Here is a 19,963-nt window from a genome sequence, read left to right as displayed (position 1 = left end):
GATACGTGCACTCATTTCATAACATTTTCGCTTTCAACTTTTTAATGACGTTTCTGCCAAGTGCATACTCAACGTAAAGATTTCCTATGAGATGTATAAATGAAAAGTCAAGCGTCGGATTTATTGGAATGTCGTGCCTGGAAAAGTTTTGTTGTTCACGGGACACTGCAAAACTTAATGCCTCTACTGAGAGTGAAATCTAAGTGTATGGAATTCAGTTGGGTAGGGTCAGAGAGGGAATGTTCACCGTAGCCCGCATTCCCCATATGGCACTGTTTCGTCATACACCATTAACACAGACACGTGTTGAACACGTGGTGTTTTTGGTCAACACAGTAAAGCGAAACAAAAGACTCTATTTTTAATTGTTTCGTCCAGCACGTAACTGAAAACAGCAGCCCAAATGAATGAAAGGGCAAGCACCATCCTCGTTTTCTTTTTTGCCTTTGTGTAGCCTTCCGTTACGTGCTGGACGTATTAAGGCAGAATCAATTCTAGCAAGGCTTCACCTTGCTTTTAAAGTTCCACTGGGAGCAACATTATGTAGTACGTCATCATTCCCTTCAAACAGTGCATATGTGGTGGCTTTAATAGAAGAACAAAATGGAGGCAACGCTAGGATGCTTGAATCGCAACTTCCTTGTTTAGCATCACATCGTCCAAGATGCTCTTCCCCGCCCGGACCTCACGAGGTCCACGCTCCTTCACTCCCCCCCGCACTTAGAAACCTGTCTGCTACTCTCTTCAGTTCCCTGGCGTTGCACTACGTGAAAATGAGGGCGAGACCTCCCTGGGAAAAGCGCGATGTCAAGAGGGCACGCATGTCTGCTCACGACTGCGTAGTTGCCAATTCCCCAAGCGCACATTTGAAAGGCAATTAAAGCACGGCACACCCTATAAACCACCCCCACAGAGTCTGAATCAAACTGGCAAGCAAACGTTTCTTTTTATTTTGTCCACACGATGCCCTCGGTAACTCATGCGTAATGAACGAATATACAAGAGCTAGTAAGGTACTTTGCACTTTTTTCTTGCGTAGTTACCACTTTCTTCGTCGGAAACATGGATGACGCATTTATCTGCGGGAAATGTTTACCACTGCTTCGGTAAAATAACATGCTCTCTGGACACGACGGTGTGGGGACATCCCTTCTTCGGTGTTTGCTACACTGGATAATTTACACTTCGTTAAGTAAGGGGCTACGTACGGAATATAAACACGGCACAGAGGTCCATAAGGCTTGGTGACTCGCGGTTCCTTATGAAAAAGCAGTGTGCTCTTATTGTATGCTATTTGGACGAGGAGATAGTTCTCAAGGTTTTTTTATATACTTAAAAGAGTATCTAGTTTTTAAATAACGACGCTTTGTGACGCACACGGACTATGTCCAAGATACTTCAGCGATCTTAAAACTACACGATCTTTAACCTGCCCCTGCAAAATACCCCACCAGAATAAAATTCAGTAGTTAGTTAAAAACGTGACCAGATCACACATCCTGCATCCACTCGCAACGAGCCCGCAAAGACCTGTTCTACGCATATCCGCACTCCTAGAAGTTAAAACAGCCCATTGGTATGTTCTGTGTGAAGCCAGTCTTGGACAAGTCATGTGTTTACCTGGTACATGACCGCCTGAACAATCATGTTGGTATGTTGCTGAGAGCTGGTTTTCCTATTTGAGTCGTGGACGCTGTGGCGGATAAGCTCCAGCAGTAATTGAAGGCTAGACTACCCAAAAAAGGTCAAGGTAGGGAGGAAAAATCGTATCACTGCTGGTTGTCCACTATGTTAATGTGGTGTTTCACAACCTGAAGTGTGCATATCATACAGAACGCTAATAAAGGCGGGGACAACGGAATAGAATACAAAAGCGACGGCATGGGTGGTGTTGATGCTTTTGCGTTCTTTTCCGCTCTCCCCGCGTTTATTAGCATTCAATATGATATGCAATAAGCCTTAACTAGGCAAAACCTAAGTTCTGAAGAATGTAGCCAATTGCTACGGTGGGTCGGTGGTATATTCCGCCCTAGGCAAGTGCGCCTGACTATGCCGCCGGATCGCCCCCTGAGAAAGGAGCGTGCGAGGCTGCAGTAAGCGTCACGTGACTCATTTCGTCGGGTGCTCGGCCGCAATGTGTAGGAAATCGCCATGACACGTGGGAAGGTTTACAGCCGCAATACGGCCGATGTATATATGGACGACTAAGGGAGCGCCAGCTTTCGACAAAGACAGGAAAAGACATTTGCCCTAACACACGCAGTCGCGTATCCGACGTATCAAGTGACATAACGTGAATATCAAGGGTGGCCTTTGGCTACACGTGAGAATCTGTGCCAGCCTTTGTAGGCAAGGACAAAAACTTTGAGATGCAGTCGCGACCAGATGACACGTGAGCTTGCTAAAGCTTTTTTCATGAGGAACAAGAATGACGATTGTGTCAATGATAGCTTGATGAGATTGTATCAGAATGTAATCAGGTTTCTAAAGTGCCCGCAGGCGATGATTTTGCAGACATACAGGTATAAATACGCGTGTTCTGAATAAAACAGGGTCGCAAGTGCGGCCGTCCTTGTGCTCTCCTTGTCCGTATTTGTATTGCCTAGCACCTGACTTAACAACGTGCGACCGACTCGCCCAACAATAAGCACTATTCCATATCCACTTCATTTAAGAAATCCCTCTGATTAATAAGTATGCCTGCTACGTTATTTTTTACAATACATATTTTTATCTCTGCTTTATCCAGCTTTTGTTGTCAGCAGTCCATGCTTAAAGAATAAGAATGCACGCTCGCATTCAAACGCTCCGCCTTTCAGCGGGAACCTAATGCACATTCAGAACAGATCTCGTCTTTCTGAGGTTGTTTATGTAATTATATGGGAATGTTATGCAATGTCATTGCCTGTGGAGCAAAGTAGTCCTTACGGGACACACGACGCGGCATTGGTTTCGCAGTTCACGTCTGACCACGACATTGTAGCCGAGCAACACATCGCCCCTGGGCTCACCAGCGAGACGTGGGTAATGCCCTCCGCCTGGAGGAGCTAACTCGGCCACCGGCTTTTCGATGTCCGTGTTCGCGCATGCGCCTGCTGTCGCCTCTGCCACGGAGGGCCGCCCAGAGAAGCCACTGACTCCATCCAAGGTCCAAACACGAGGCCAGCCCGTTGGAGCCCACGAAACCCACACTGGAGAGCGCACAGGCTCAAATGGCCACGGCGCTCGCGGAAGAGGGCGAGGGCGGAGCAGGGGTTTAACGCCACGAAGTGGCGCCGGCGACGGTTGATACACTCCATCGGCGCTGGAACACCTTGGATACAGCACGCCGAAAATTCCGCCATCAATCAGGAGTGTTTCGGGCACGCTATCATGAGACCCCCATCGTGCTGCGATTTCGCGTGTTCACAGCGACGAACTGTCGGCCGCGGGTCTAGCCGTATATCCACGCGCAATTTCTGCGTTTATTTCCCCTTGCGACTATCGTTCGCTTTAATTTATGATTTTAGCGTATTTAAGTGTACTATTCGTTTTGCCAACTCTGTATTTATTGATTAATGCGTTATTGTCTTCGTTATTCTTCATCGTTTGAATTCCTGCGTTTTAATTATTTTTTTGAAAGATTCCCGGAAGGCTTGACAAAGAGTTCAGGAAGGCTTGCCGAAGTGTTCCGGGAGGTTTGCCGAGTTTGAATTCCTGCGTTTTAATTATTTTTTTGAAAGATTCCCGGAAGGCTTGACAAAGAGTTCAGGAAGGCTTGCCGAAGTGTTCCGGGAGGTTTGCCAAATTTCGTTTCTTCTAGCGACCTTTCATACAACCATCAACCAAATCCAGACTTTGCGTCAACAGCACCTTGCTTTATATTTATCATATTCAAGCGCGCCGCAACCAATTCGTACGATTCTATTCCGTCGCTTTCATTAGGTTGAGACGTTTGTTCACGTCTCCTTTAGATTGTAGCATAATGGCTGATCTTTTTTTAGTTTGTACTTTATATATTGTGCAGTTTTGACGTTTATGCTATCCTTATTGTTTATATAATTTCTGCTTCGAAATTTATTCTGCGGGGTGCTGGAAGGTACTCTTTCTGGGGAGAACTTTTGTTTTAGTAGCCACCTTCTAATCAAACAACAAAGGCAGACGGTGTCTTGCAAAAATCCGTCGTGTAAGGTCATTCTACGACTGTATAACGCATCCGACTGGGCTGAATTTATTTAGTTTTGCGAAACGAGCGTATAGGACGTTTTCATGTACAAGAACGGCGATGGTTCCATGTGAAAGCGCATCTTGGTGGCCAATAATTTTAAATGCAGGACTGCACCTCATTTTACTGCGAGAACAAAACTCAGAGTTTGAAGAAGTACGAACTTTTGCTCTACTTTAATGGCGAGGCCGTCGTGAAACAAGGCTGCTATGATTCGCTTCATAATCCTGGTATTTTCATGTCGAAGAATACAAGCACGTTGCAGTAGGCCATCGAAGTTGAAAAAAAAATAAGATGCTCATGCCACCTGCACGTGCCGAGAAATTTTGAATTGTAGCTCTTTTCAATGTGGTAAATAAATGCTGCACAACAGAACACGAAGCGCTCACTTGTCCTTTTATCCCATGGGACGGGAGATCTAGTGTCAATATTTGCTTATGCACGGCAGGTAAGAGCTTCAGTCGCATGCAAACTTTGCAGAAAGGCTGCGCAACCTGCAAGCTGTATTGAAATGTGAAGAATAAATCGGCACATGCAAAAGGAGCTCAACGCACCGATTCACAAGTACGAAGGCGATGTTTGATGCTTCTTTAGCTAAGAATGGTAAGGGCTCCCCCACCGCACTTCGGCTCCCGTCCTTATAGTGGGCATGTGCCAAATGCTCGATAGGAAAGAAGAATGGTAATACTATCTGTATGCACAGCGAAATAAGATAATGGCAACTGACGCTTTTGTTATATAGCGTCAGATGCGATTTGGCACATTCTCTGCACACATTGGCTGGTGTTTGTATATTCGACTGCCTTATTTGACACCTATTTTGCATGCTAAATCATTGACTACCATTCTAGCCTTGCCCATATTGCCATAAAATCTGCCAACGTTAGTTTTTAGATTCGCTGTCGTTGTGTTTGAAGCTTATTCGTAGTACAGATTCGGGATAATCTAGCTGACATGTCATTGTTTAGACCGTCGATATTTACAAGTAACTTGAGTACCTGGTCGCACTGTATTTGATTTCAGTGAAATGATAGACTATTGCGGAAACCCCCGCGCATTTCCCGCTAGTTTGCGTTTTGCTGATAACACGTACTTCACTTAAGCAAGATACAGAAAATCCTGCCTTAATCAAACGTCTACAAAAGTCATCTCATCGCATTAAGACTTCCTGCAGATGAAGATTCCCCGGAATTGGCAGTGGTGGATATAACGCCATTTCCACGTAGAAATTAGGATGATTCCGACGCAGAATTCCATATTTATTTATTTTTTTTTGCACAGCGCTGTTGTGACGCTGTCCCTTCTACGTCACTTTTGTAATGAACATGAGACAACAGATCATTCCTTGTAGTCCTGTTATTGATTATGGCTGAAAAAAAAATTTATCAAGGCTTATAATTCACGAACTCGCAGAATACCCCTGAGTGGATACCTAACACTAATATCGAGGGGGCTGTCTATGTCTACAGCTCGTAGTATTGACTTCCCAAGTTATCCATTCTAGTCGCGCCTCGTTTCTGCACTTCGTATTCATGAATGTATGCCTTGCCATATGCAGTTCCATTTGGGCTAAAAAAAGAATCATTGGTGCAATAATCAATAATTTATATCTTGCTCGTCGTTCACTCTTAAATCATTACCATGCGAAATCATTGCCATTTTTGCAGCAGCAGTGGCGGCGCGCGGACACTCGTCTAATCGAGGATTTTCTACTGCCGTTACAGTGCGCAGTCATCGCATCGTGTTGAAGTTATCAGCAGCCCGGAACTCCACTACGCCGCACACGGCACGTGTGCAAATTGGATTTCGAGCGCACCAAGGCCCACCCCACCTACGGATCCAGCTGCTGGTGTCTGCTCACCGCAGATAGCCACGTCACGGCAACGGAAGTGAAAGGCGCCACCGTCGTCTACAAATACGGGCTTCACTGCAATGACCTCCTCATTTGGCAGCAGCCGTGGCGGCGAGCGGACACTCGTCTAATGGAGGATTTTCTTCTGTCGTTACAGGTTGGTGATTGCCGTCCCTGTTTTCGTTAGCCGACTAAGGATAGTCTGCCACTGCTGCTGCCTATTGTTCTAGTTTCCTGTCTGTATTGTTCACTTGTTACCGCATCACTTGACCCAACCACCCTCGAGTACGTCCGTCAGAATGTCTAATTCTGTTTGTGACGAATGTGATGTGGCCATTAAGGTAAATGATGACTATCTGCTTTGCTGCGAATGCTCGGATCAATTTCACATCAGTCATAATTGTACAGGAGTAACCAAGAAAAAATTTGGGTACAATGATGTTGAATTTAGGAAGTCTTAGCGCTGCCCTCCGTGCCGCAGTAGTAAGGCCAGCTTCGCCGTTTGTAAAGTGCAGGATGCCTCGATCGCCACCATGCTCCTGGAAAATAACAAAAAACTTGATGAGCTGCTCCCACTCAAGCAACTGTTAGTGAAATCGATGCATCAGTAAAGCTGCTATCGGAGAAGTACGATGATGTCCTTGTGAACCTTGCCAAGCATGATAGCGAAATAAAGACGCTCGCTGCCAAAGTGATTAAAATTGAGGCATCGTGCGCAAGCATAGAAGTGCAGGCCTTCCGCGCCGCGGTTAATAACCTGTAATATCATAGTCGAAAGCTTAACCTCGAATTTCATGGCATCAAGCAAGACAAAGACGAATCGCCCATGGACAAGCTAAACGTCATAGCGTCTGAACTGGAACTAGCTCCCCTAATTGAGGAAACTGTCTCCGCCATCCATAGATTAAAATCAAGAAACACGACTCCGGGCATAATCATTCGCTTTACTCGCCATCCAACAAAGGACACATGGCTTGCTAAGAAGAAACTCCTTCCAGGTATCGTGCCTGATCGATTCATGCTGGAAAATCTGACGACACAGGATTGAATGCTTCTGAAGACGGTGAAGTAATGGGCGCGTGTCAATAATTTCCGCTTTGCATGGTACCGTAATGGCAAGGTCCTCGTGAGGAAAGAAGAAGGTCAGAATGCTTGCCAAATAAAGTGCGCGGCTCACCTTGATAAGCTGGTATTTTAGGTCGAAGTAACAACACATTTTTTTCTTTCATGTCCTAATGGCATCCTTATGTAAACCTTACGTTTTTCTTTCCGAATTAATGGCGTTCATTGGACCTGTGCACAATGGATCAGTTCGTTGTATTCATGTAAACTCTCAGTCGGCGAGAAACAAGACAGCTGAACTTGACGCCATGTTTAGCAGCCTGGATCTGGAGTTTGATTTTGTTGTGGTGTCAGAAACTTGGTACCACCAGAGCCAGTTTCCCTGGCAGCTCCCGAACTATGATTAGTTTATTCGATCCAAAACTGCTTCACGTGGCGGTGGTGTCTGCATGCTAGTGCGAAACTGCCTCAACGTGAAGTGTGTTGAGGAATTTTCCTGTGTCACTAATGATTATGAAGTGCTGTCAATCCTTCACGCGCGTACAATTTACTCTGTTTTTTATCATCCACCTAATGGAAATTCTGATTGTTTCTTGCTCTTCCTTCAAAGGCTTCTTGAACACACTTCTGATTTCCAGTACAATATCATCATCGGTGGTGACTTTAATATAGATCTTTGTGTTAACACTGTCCTGAGGCGTGGTTTTGAGCTATTGATGCACTCTTTTGCCTTCCGTAATGTCAAACGTTCTCCTACTAGAGTCACTTCTGATACTTCAAGATGCCTTGAATTGTTCATCACGATTTGTGGTCAGGCTGATATCAAATCTGGTGTTCTTTCGTATCACATCAGCGACCACATGCCAATTTTTTTAGCTGGATACGTAACTCAAAAAATAAAAATAAATATCTTCCTATATTTGAAACCATCACCAGCGATAACCTTGACCGTTTTCGGAAGAACTGTGTAAAGTTGACTGCAGTTGTGTTTATTATTCCCAGTGAGCTGACACCACGTATGAGCATCGACACCTTTAGCACGTGTTATCAGAAATATTTTCCGTTCCGTCCACGAAAGCCTCGCGCTTCCTGAATTCGCAAACCGTGGGTCACGAATGACATATTCAAAAAAATAAAGAGAAAAATAGGCTCTTTAACCGGTTTATTATTTCCAACGATCCTGGTGATTTGAAAACATTTAGGTCCTTCCGTAACCGGCTTACAAAACAGCTATGCACGACTCGTACCTCATATTTTCAACAGAACTTTTTAAGAGAGAGAGAACAACTTTAGTGAAAATGCCTGAAGAGTCGGTTAGGCTCCCTCCACGCAGGGAAGACAAGCTTTTACCGCGACGCGGCCACTACGTCAGTCTCATGCATTGTGCTCCTTGAGGTCTTGGTTCCTCGCTACTTCCGCGGATCCGAGAGGGCCGCCGCCCCTTCTTGGGGGTGCTGCCCCCCTTCTCCTCGGTTTCGCCCGGTCGCTGCCTCTCTAGAGCTGCTGAGACCTGCTGGACGGCGTTGAGTTGTGTCTCTTGGTTATAGCTCCTCGCTACAGCCTCTAGCTACGGCGGGATCGTCGTCTTCTCGCTGGCTTCTCGCGGATTTATGCTACAGTCCCAAATGATGTGAGCCGCGGTGGCTCTCTCCTTCGCGCACAGTCTACACACGTCACTCGCGTACACGCTCGGACACACGTGCTACAGCTAGCACCGGGGAGAGCAGGGACCCCGTCTGTAAATGCCTGTATAACACTGCCTCCTTCCGGGTAAGCCCCGGGTGAGGTGGCGGCATAGTCTGTCTGTTAAGTATGTACCACTTCACTATTTCGTTGAAGGTGGTAATCTTGTCCTTGGCACTGCACCACGACCAACACTCCGAGTCGGCGGTGCTTGCAGCTGCGCGGTTCGTTAGTCCTGGCGCGGCCGTGTTGGCCGTCTCGTTGTGGTTCACGTTGCCGCGTTCCGACACGTCACTGCCCATGTGGGCCGGAAACCACTTGATTACCACAGCGCTTCTGCGTCCGATGTCTTCGGCCTTGCGCAGTATGCGCGCGGCCTCACTACATACCCTACCCTTGGCGCAGTTCTTCACTGCCGTTCTAGTCACACAACACTGTAGTACATTCGGGGTCGGAGACGGCCAAAGCGATGCCCACCTACTCCGCCCGGTGCGCCTCTCGAGTCCGGACGCTCGTCGCGGTCTTCGTTGCACCCGTCGATGCCCAGACAGCCACCACCGCGTATGCGTCGCTGCTCCCTGGATACTCCGCCGTCTCCACGTAGACGGTGCCTTCTTCTCTGGCGTGGAGGTCTACGAGAGCCCTGGCCCTCGCCAACCTCCGCTCCTTGTTGTGCTCAGGGTTCACGTTACTCGGGATCGGGCAGACCCTGAGCTTTCTGTTGATGCTATCCGGTATAGGTACGTCTTCCTGCTGCTTGCCTTCCCTCGGCACGAGGCCAAGATCCCGCAGTATCTGTCTTCCGGTTCTCGTTTCAGAGAGACGCTCGAGTGGCGCCGTTCTCTGTGCTTCGGCTCTTTCGTGCAGCGTGTTGTGGACTACAAGGCTTCTTGCACCATCAGCCACCCCGTGGATTCTCCGTTTACAAGGTTACAGGTAATCTGAATTTCTTCTCCTCACAATTGCATGATTTGGATTGCCAGTAAGGGACAGGTTCCTTTGAAATATCCTAATAGTTATAACATATAGATTACCTTAGATAGAACATTTGCAGCATCATAGCTTTAAGCTATATTGCTACGATGGAGCGCTGGCGCTTGAAGAGCGGTTGATTGCGGTATTCAGATGACGAGACTCTGGCGTGTGGGTCGGACAGTATCAAGAAATTGACGCTATCTATTTAGCCATTACATTGATAAACTCCGCACCATGTCGCCAACTGGTGACCGTGCAGAGAAGCAGATGAGGACACCTGTGTGCTCAGAGAGGTGGTGCCTGAGGATTGGGTTTCCCCCATGTCCAATGCGCAGAACCACAGAGGGACGTGACTAGGACCACCTTGGCCTAGTAATAGTAATGGTGCTAACTAGCTGTTTCATTATACTGATGGTGTAATAGCGGAAGTGAAGAAAATTTTTGCTGGCCGGGCTGTAATGGTCCAGAAGCACACCTTACGGTATAACGGCGGGCTTCAGGAGATGGAGAAGGAAAGGGGGTAATAAAGGTAACAACAAGGATTGATAAATTAGCAAACCGTATGTCGCACACAAAAGCTAAAAAAAACTGCGTACTACAAAGACGTCCCAGCTACAGATAGCCAGTGTAGGGTGTGCCTTAAGATGCCACGAATAAAGCCAGGAAAATTGGCATTCTAAGGGCAAACATTTTTTTTACATCTTGGTAATTACATAATGAGCTAGTATCAATCCAATTTGCTAGTGTATGCATAACGAAAGTTAGAGAAATACTTTCCGGAAGAAAACTAAGGAGTGCGTTAGGAAACGTGCGTTTCCGGTGAATTATGTTGCTGGCCGAATGCGGAACCGATTTATCCGCGCTTATGAAAGAACTCCACAAAACATAAAAAAGTACATGTGACTGCGTAGTCGCGGTATCACGGTCGTCCAAATATTGCCACGTGTGAACAGACTGCACTTTTAACGGAGTATACTAGTACTCAGGAAGTCGCACGGCTGAGGTGATTTCATATTTCAAACAAATTGACATGCTTGCTGCATGTGTGCTCGTTTCAGCACTACATAAAGTGTCTGAGCTGACGTTGGCCAAGCTCTTCAATGAGAAAAATAATTCGGTAAACGAAGTGCACAGTAAGAATTTTAGATGTGCGGTATTCGGCCGTCAGACCACTGCAGCAGCCAAACGCCGTCGGTCTTTTAATTGTATCTAGCACCGTGTTCTTGATTATATGTATATATATATATATATATGTATATTTGTTCAACCGCTCGATTAACGTTATTTGGGACACACAGTCTACTTTTTGTGATTAGAGCTCTCGCAGTTCGCAAATGCCCTATACCGCACACGTGAGCCGTTCAGTTGTCGGTTTTCCCTCAGTGACTTCCGCTAAGATGAGAATGCTCTGCGCCGCAGTACTAACTTTCCGAGGATCTCCACTTCAAAACAGTACATGCATAAGCTCGAGTAGGCGAGGTTCAGGAGTTGCATGTGCTGTTTTGCCCATGCAAACACGTCGAACACACAACCGTGTGAACCCTGTGCAATGCTTCCGTGAAATGTTTTGGCCAGCGCCTGTCTGCACGCTATTCGCGGGTTGTGGCGCGCTGTGCATCACTAAAAGACTAATCATATGCAGGCTTATCATCAGGCAGGTGGATGATGGCTGGCGGGCGCCTGCTGCAAGTTTTCCGCAGATTCGTTCCGATGAAATTGTTTTCCGCCTCTGGGGATCCACGGAAACCGGTCCACTGAGCGCGAGTGGGGTGAGCTTACCGCCTATGTCATGCAAGACCCGTACACCGCTGTTCCTTCCCCCGCATGCAACTGAAAGCCGCGCAGGAATCGCACATCACCGAAAATTTTCGTGGCGCTGTGCACATGATGTTAACAAACGTCACCAGTGGATGACAGCTGTTGCTTCGCTCGTTGCTCTTCCATGCTCTAAAGAGCTGGAATGACTGCCGCACTGAGTGATTTCCCTGCACGCGCCTGGGGTCGATCGATCTACACTTGCAGATAGTCGTGTAGTTTTTCCTTAAGAAGCAGTCTCTCAAATTTCTTCAGGGTGCATTGAGTATTATTTTTTTTTTGCGCAGTGGCCTGCAGGGTACTATGCGTATCGTGAGTTGGTTTGAGCCTGACCAGAGCTTGTAAGCGCAGTAAGGGCGCGTATGTTTTTCGTACAGCCGCAATTTTTCCTCATTATTTTTCAACCGTCAGATGTGATGCCACTGCTGTAAGAAACGATAGCGGTAACACAAAACGACTTGAATCGAAAGTTTATCATTCAACCTCGCTTGGTCGAAGACACACTTTCTCGCCTTCCCGTAAAGATGAGTGCACTAGCTCACGCTCGCACCTAAAGAATTCCCGAGGAAATTCTCAACTAGCGCCTTACTCCGTGTAATTGATGGTCCCTGGAAGGCGTGCCCGCATGTAGGTGCTTATGTCGGCTTACCTCTCATCATCATCTTCATCATCACAATCATCATCATCATCAGCAGCAGCAGCAGCAGCCTGGTTACGCCCACTGCAGGGCAAAGGCCTCTCCCATACACCTGCAACTACCCCGGTCATGTATTAATTGTGGCCATACCGTCCTTGAAAACTTCTTAATCTCATCAGCCCACCTAACTTTCTGCCACCCAGTCCTACGCTTCTCTTGGAATCCAGTCCCTAACACTTAATAACCATCGGTTATCTTCCCTCCTCATTACATGTCCTGCCCATGCCCAATTTTTTTCTCGATTTCAACTAAGATGACATTAACTCGCGTAAGTTCCTTCACCCAATCTACTCTTTTCTTATCCCTTAACGTTACACCCATCATACTCGTTTCCATAGCTCGTTGCGTCGTCCACAATTTAGGTAAAACCCTTTTCGCAAGCCTCCAGTTTTCTGCCCCATATGTGGGTACTGGTAGTACACAGCTTATATACAATTTTCTCTTAAGGGATATTGGCAACCTGCTGTTCATGATCTGAGAATGCCTGCCAAACGCACCCCAGCCCATTCTTATTCTGATTATTTCAGTCTCATGATCCGCATCCACGGTCACTACCTGCATTAAGTAGATGTATTCCCTTATCACTTCCAGTGCCTCGCTACCTATCGTAATCTGCTCTTCTCTTCCGAGACGAGTTAAACATTATTTTAGTTTAATGAAGAAAAATTTTTTGACCCACCCTTCTGCTTTGCTTCTCCAGGTCAGTGACCATGCATTGCAATTGATCCCCTGAGTTCCTAAGCAAGGCAATACCATCAGCGAATCACAAGTTACTAAGGTATTCTCCATTAACTTTTATCCCAAACTCTTCCCTATCCAGGCCTCGGAATACCTTCAGTAAACACGCTGTGAATAAAATTGGAAACATCGTATCTCCCTGCCTGACACATTTCTTTATTGGGATTTTGTTGCCTTCTTTATGGATGACCACGGTGACTGTGGAGTCGCTATAGATATCTTTCAATATTTTACATACGACTCATCTACACCCTGATTCAGTAATGCCTCCATGACTGCTGAGGTTTCGACTGAATCAGACGGTTTCTCGTAATCAATGAAAGCTATATATAAGGGTTGGTTATATTCCACACATTTCTCCATCACCTGATTGATAGTGTGAATATGGTCTATTCTTGAGTAGCCTTTACGGAATCCTGCCTCGTCCTTTGGTTGACAGAAGTCTAAGGTTTTCTTATTCTATTTGCGATTACCTTAGTAAATACTTTGTAGGCCACGGACAGTACGCTGATCGGTCTATTATTTTTCAAGTCTTCGGTGTCACCTTTCTTATGGATTAGGATTATGTTAGCGTTCTTCCAAGATTCTGGTACGCTCGAGGTCAGGAGGCGTTGCGTATACAAGGTGGCCAGTTTTTCTAGAATAATCTGTGCACCATCCTTCAGCAAATCTGCTGTTACCTGATCCTCCCCAGCTGCCTTCCTCCTTTGCATAGCTCCCATTGTTTTCTTTACTTCTACCGGCGTTATCTTTGGGATTTCAAGTTCCTCTAGACTGTTATTTTTTCCATTATCGTCACGGGTCCCACTGTTACTGCATAAATCTCTATAGAACTCCCCAGCCACTTGGACTATCTCATCCATATTAGAAATGATATTGCCAGCTATGGTCTCTTAACGCATACATCTGATTCTTGCCAATTCCTAGTTTCTTCACAGCTTTTAGGCTTCCTGTGTTCCTGAGAGCATGTTCAATTCTATCCATATTATACTTCCTTATGTCAGCTGTCGTACGCTTGTTGATTAACTTGGAATGTTCTGCCAGTTCTATTCTAGCTGTAGGGTTAGTGGCTTTCATACATTGTCGTTTCTTGATCAGATCTTTCGTCTCCTGCGATAGCTTACTGGTATCCTGTCTAACGGAGTTACCACCAACTTCTTTTTCAGACCCCTTAATGATGCCCACAAGATTGTCGTTCCTTGCTTGAACACTAAGGTCCTCTTCCTGATTTAAAGCCGTATACCTGTTCTGTAGCTTGATCTGGAATTCCTCTATTTTCCCTCTTACCGCTTACTCAGTGACCCTCTCGTCAATGCCATAGAATTCCTGTATGTTATCAGCTATAGTCTTATTCATCAGGAATCCGACTCCTAGTTCTCCTCTCTCGGCTAGGCCCCGGTAGCACAGGACGTGCCCCCCTTTTTAGTTTCACCGAGCCCTATTATATCCCATTTACTGCCCTCTGATTCCTCCAATAGCACTGCTAGACTCGCCTCACTAGATAGCGTTCTAGCGTTAAACGTTGCCAGGTTCAGATTCCAATAGCGGCCTTTCCGGACCCAGGGATTCTTAGCACCCTCTGCTGCTTCACAGGTCTGACCGCCGCCGTTGTCAGTTGCTTCCCACCTGCTCGGGATTGAGGGCCGGTTTTTCATTGTTGTATTCATATAGGAGGTTGTGGCCAAGTGCTGCACCAGGGTGGCCAATCCTGCTCTGGTGAGGGAGTGCGTTAACGGTCGTGGTCACCGGGATCAGGCCGCACTCCAGGCCTGTTTATGCAATCTTATCGACACACGGATTTTTTTAAATCTGGGGGACAATTGCACGGCACTGGGATTCGAACCGCGGTCATCTTGCACGCGAGGCGAATGCTGTACCTTTACGCCACCGCTACACCCTGTCGGCTTAGCTCTGCGGGTTCACAAAATTTCAAAGCCCACCTCTTATCGAGTGGTTGTAGAGTACACATTTTCATCGATACAGTCTGAATGAAAGTGGCAACATGTTTTATTTTCCGCCCTCTTTATGACACCATGTGAACCCCACGCGTGTTAAGCAAATTGCCGAAAACTGGAAAGCCCTTTCACACTTCTTACGCAGCTTCCACGTTCTTCATGGCAATAGCTAGAATAATTTGTCAGTTATTAGAAGGCACCACCACTTGCTAAATTTTCGTTAAAACGACACTTGATAGTGTCTCTGGAGTTTACGCAATGGTGACGTCTCTTCGTTGCTTCTTTAAGCGCTCGAAAATTTGCATTTCATTTATGAAATAAGTCCGGTCAATCAACTTTGTTCTCACTTTAAGATAATAAGCTTACTTCTATTAGGTCGGTTTTGCACCGACTAGGTTCTCACCAGTGCACGCCTAAACAACTGTAATTCACAATTATCTTTCGAAAACACCGCCCTTTACCGGGAACGTACAACATACTGCGAAAACGTCGCGGTCCTCTAAGGTTGTCCAAGTAGTTCTTCGCGAATGCTTTGAAATGCCACCTTGTGTACAGCAAAGTATTCCCCAGGGGATTCGAGACACTGCCTTCATTTCGCAGTTCACGATCGCCGCAAAACTGCAGCTGGGCCACACATCAGCCCTTGGCCCACCAGCGAGACATGGAGAGATGCCATCTGCCTAGAGGAGCTGACTCGGCCACCGGGTTTTCCATGACTGTGTTCGCGTATGCGCCCGATGTCGCCTTTACCGCGGAGGGCCACGCAGAGAAGCCACCGAGTCCAGCCAAGGTACAAGGACGAGGCCAGCCGGTCGTCGGCCACTTAAGCCACAGTGGAGAGCGCACAGGCTTCAGTGGCCACGGGGCTCCACGCCGTGAATTCGACCAGGCATCAGGAGTGCTTAGGCCACGCTGTAATCAGTGCCTGCCGTGCCGCGAGATCGTGTGTTTAAAGGGACGAACCGAAGCACGCAGTTCTTCACGCCCTTGCTTTGTTGGCGGCATATTCATGCGTGACTAGTGCGTGTATATCTCACGACCATATCTCGCGCCAATTTCGGATTGTAGTATATTTATGCACGCATATTCTTTTCGTCGGGTACTTATTTCTTGGTTTATGCGTAAGTTTTTTTCGTTGATATTGCTTCTTTAATTTCTGTGTTGTAATTGATTCGTTATGAAGAGTTCCGGTAGGCTTTCCGAATAGTTCCGGAAGGTTTCCCGACATGGTTTTTCATGTAGCGACGTTCCAAAAAACCATCAACAAAGGCCAGATATATCTGGAGTTTTATCAGTATCGACTTCTGTTCGCGCCTATTTCGGAATCTAGACAATTTAAGCGTACATATTAATTTTGTATGCTATGTATCTATCAATTTATGCGTTGCCATTTCTGTTATTATTTATCATTTTGAATTTCTGCGTCATAATCGATTCGTTTGAAAGAGTTCTGGAAGGTTTGCGAAAGAGTTCCGGTAGGCTTGCCTAAAAGTTCAGGAACGTTTGCTATCATGTTATTTCACCTCGCGACCTTCCAAACAACCATCAACAAAAGCCAGACACTGCTTTTGATTTATCAGTAGCAACTATGCTTCACGCCCATTCGGGAATCTAGCCTATTTAGGTGCACATATTCACATTGTCAACTACGCATCTATCGATTTATGAGTTAATATTTTTGTTAATATTTAGCGTTTGAATTTCTCCCTTATAATTTATTCATTTCGGAGAATTTCGGAAGGTTTGCCAAAATTTGCTTTCTCCTAGAGACCTTCCAAACAACCATTAACAAAAGCCAAATGCCCCAAAAGGATATTGCTGTTGATCAATCTCTTATAAGCGCGCACATTGCGAACCGCAGCCGATTCGTACGAAGCTATTGTGTTGCGTTTCCCCCCTTAAAACGATCGTTCGCATCTACTCTAAATTGTACCGTAATTTCTCATTTGTACTCATGCTATATGTACAGTTGAATCTAACTGTTAATATTGTTATTTATTATAACTTACAATTCTGAGTTATAATTGCAAAGAGATCTTGAAGGTTTGGTTGCTGGGGACAACTGACGTTTTGAGATAGCGACTTTCGAAACAAATATTAACAAACGTTAGACGGTCCCTTACAAAGAGCCTTCGTGAAGGTTCATTGTATGTCAATGAAATGATCCGTCCTCGTCTGAGTTGAATTCATGTGCATGTTTGCGTACACGACGTTTCAGACGTATTTGTGGACAAGAGCAGGGACCTTTCTTGGCGAGACTGTTGTTGTGCACACAAGGACTTGCGGGCACCTCATTTTACAGTCGGTGCAAAACTTCGTGCGATAAGGAAATGCGATTTTTGTTTTTGCCAAGAAGGGCGCGGATATCAGGCAACCAGGCTGCAGTGGTTTGTGGTATTACCGGGACATCTTCGTATGGAAGCAGATTTCGCCATTTGGTCATGGGCTGTCGAACTGAAAAGGAAATGCAGCATTCAGCGTAACTTGTTGGAAAATTTTTAAACTAAGCTTTAGTCAAGCTGTTAATAAATGCTATACGAAAAAGTGCGATGGGTTTGGTTGTCCTTAATGTCGTATTCAACGAGACATTTCTCGTCCATATGTACCTACGCATGGGAGGTCAGAGGTTTAATATCTCGCTCTGCGTTGCACCGCCCACAAGCTGTGCCGAAATGTAAAGTTTAAATGAGCGGATGGGAACGGACCTCAACACAGCGATGTCATAAGGACGAAGGCGATGTTTGATGCATGCTTGGCGAAGAATAGTAAAGTTAGGTGTATGCACAACGAAAGATAACTGGTGCTTCCATATACGCTGAGATAGGACGATGGCAGCTCTTTAGGACTGACTGATCTTCGACCCATTCTTCAAGAACAATTATGGCCATCATCCCAGCCCTCCGAAAGTTGCCATAAAACGTATCGGCATCCAACATTCTTGGATTCGCTGTCTTTGTGCATAACTTACTGGGAGAACAGGCTGGGTCACTGTAGTTTGTACTTCAATAAAATCTTGCTCTTTTCCTGTAGCTTTCTTGAAAGGCCGTGTAGTTTCCGTTTCGCCGGTTACGGCGTACATCGCTCGATCAAGATGAAAAAAATTCTACATTAATGAAACGTCTAAAAAAGAAGCCGTCTTATTAAATTCGGACTTCCCGCATCTTGAATTTGCCCGGAATTCTCAATGATGTGAATGACGTCAAAATGACGTTTCATTTACGAGATTGCGATGTCGCATCCCACATTAAAATTTTTGTTGCATAGAGGTGATCTCTCCCTTCTGTTTTGAGACGGTGATAGTAGCTCATTTCTTGTAGTGCTGTCTTAGCACTACATGGGCCCGCAGCAACGACGTAAAATCGCGGCATTATCCTAGGTCTGTGGCAGCTCAAGTGGCACGTAAACCTAACACCACCTTTCTAAAGTATTGTTGCAGAACAAAGGAGACATAGATGTAAGAGAAAAAGACGCTAAGTGAAAACTTTCAACTAAATTTATCGTACTACTGAATAAATTAATGTAGGGGCAAAATGAATGGTACCACTAAAATATAGTACCCCTGAATCGGTGAAACCAATTCAGTGGAGCAATAAATTTAGTTAGAAAATTGCGCTTGGTGTGTCTTCTTCCCTTACGTCCCTGTCTTTCTTGCGCACTAATACTTGTGTACAGGTATTGCAACTTAGCCCTCACTGCTGCTCAATGCTGCTCTCACTAACACCCCCACCTCCTTTTTGTGAGGTAGGCAACGGGTCGCTCCGCTCCACTTGGAAGGAGTACTTTGACTCAGGCGTGCTGGTGAAGCAAAGTACACAAGAAAACGTATAGCAGAAGCCGGACTAGAAGGAAAAGAAGTAATGCAGCAACCCTATAGAAGCTCTAGACGAAGAGATTTCAGTCATGGGCTCCGCACTCGTGGGCCTACGCTTTTCAGCGGTGCCATCAAATTGGATGAACACGTTTGGCCTTACACAGGTCCCGCGTCGCTGCGGTTACTCGCCAACATAGTGTTACACGACTATGGTGAAGGGCCACCTCACTATAGTCAGTTCCTTCTTAATATCCTCCATACCCATGCTTAATATTTGTCGTGCAATATTCCGAAGTTTATTGCATTCCTGTTTGTTCAATGCTGCGCGATTCCTCTTATACATATATTCGCTAACGCAGATAGCGCCTCGAGTTTCCTAATATATTGTTTACATTAAGTGTACCACCCTCTGCTGGGCCCAACCCCATTGTGGGTATGTTACATTTAAGGAAGTCATCGTTCTTATCACACGCTGAGCTGGCATTAGCCTATTACGGTAGCTACTGGTGCGGTGAAGCTCTGCATTGCCCAGTGCTGCACCATGGGTAGAGGGGCTGAGAGGTAGAATTACATCCAGGTAGGATGACATGATCTGCGACCACACACTCCCATGCGCAGTCGCTGGAACGCCGCTTTCTCGCTCTAGTCAGTGCACCGAGAAGACGGCCGCGACAGTGTGGCTTCTCCGAGGTATAGGCGAGGCTGGCCCTGACGACCTTCTCAGCGTGCTGAATCCGCGGTACGCCGCTGGTGTTCGTGATTCTCGCTCGCAAGCTGCACCAGGACGACGCCCAGACTTGGCTTGAGCTGGCTTCGTTACGCCTTGTCGGCCGCCTGCCTGACGTAGTGGAAGAATTTCTGCAGTACTTGGTCGAAAAGGCTCTCGTTCTTCGAAGCGGCATGACTAACAGGCGCTCTGAGTCATATCTAGGGCAATATAAATAATTAGTTTCTTCTTGTTCTTTGTTTCTGCACTTGTCTTCTAAAACTAAATTTGTTGTTTACAAATCATGTTGTTCGTGTGATTGTTTTCTTTTCATGTGCGCCATGCTAAAGCTTTGCAGTGCAGCTTCGCATCCGCGATCAAGAAGCAAGTATAGTCTGAACACAACTGTGTATTCCATCGTTCGGGTCATGTTCTTATTGTTTCTACGTGTTTGAAACCGCAAGT

General features: G+C 46.1%; 1 protein-coding gene across 5 annotated transcripts in view; it reads left to right on the top strand.

The window, feature by feature from the left end:
- Window positions 1-19,963, top strand: part of LOC142572926 (uncharacterized) — a 102,789-nt gene that overhangs the window by 22,436 nt on the left and 60,390 nt on the right. The window contains exon 3 of one of the 5 annotated variants that reach the window (XR_012826167.1): window positions 5,929-8,393. The exons of 3 other annotated variants lie outside the window; for them this stretch is intronic. Coding sequence is in view for 1 of the 2 variants with exons in the window: in XM_075682384.1 (XP_075538499.1) it covers window positions 15,582-16,002 (421 nt within the window). In the remaining variant the exon portion in view is untranslated. Of the gene's footprint in view, window positions 1-5,928; window positions 8,394-15,581; window positions 18,631-19,963 lie in introns of those variants that run through there. One more of the 5 variants, XM_075682384.1, reaches the window with a different exon arrangement.

Source organism: Dermacentor variabilis, chromosome 2 (genome assembly GCF_050947875.1).
Source record: "Dermacentor variabilis isolate Ectoservices chromosome 2, ASM5094787v1, whole genome shotgun sequence".
NCBI lineage: Eukaryota > Metazoa > Arthropoda > Arachnida > Ixodida > Ixodidae > Dermacentor > Dermacentor variabilis.
Note: the sequence above shows the minus strand (reverse complement) of the source record. Positions and strands in the feature narration are given on the sequence as shown.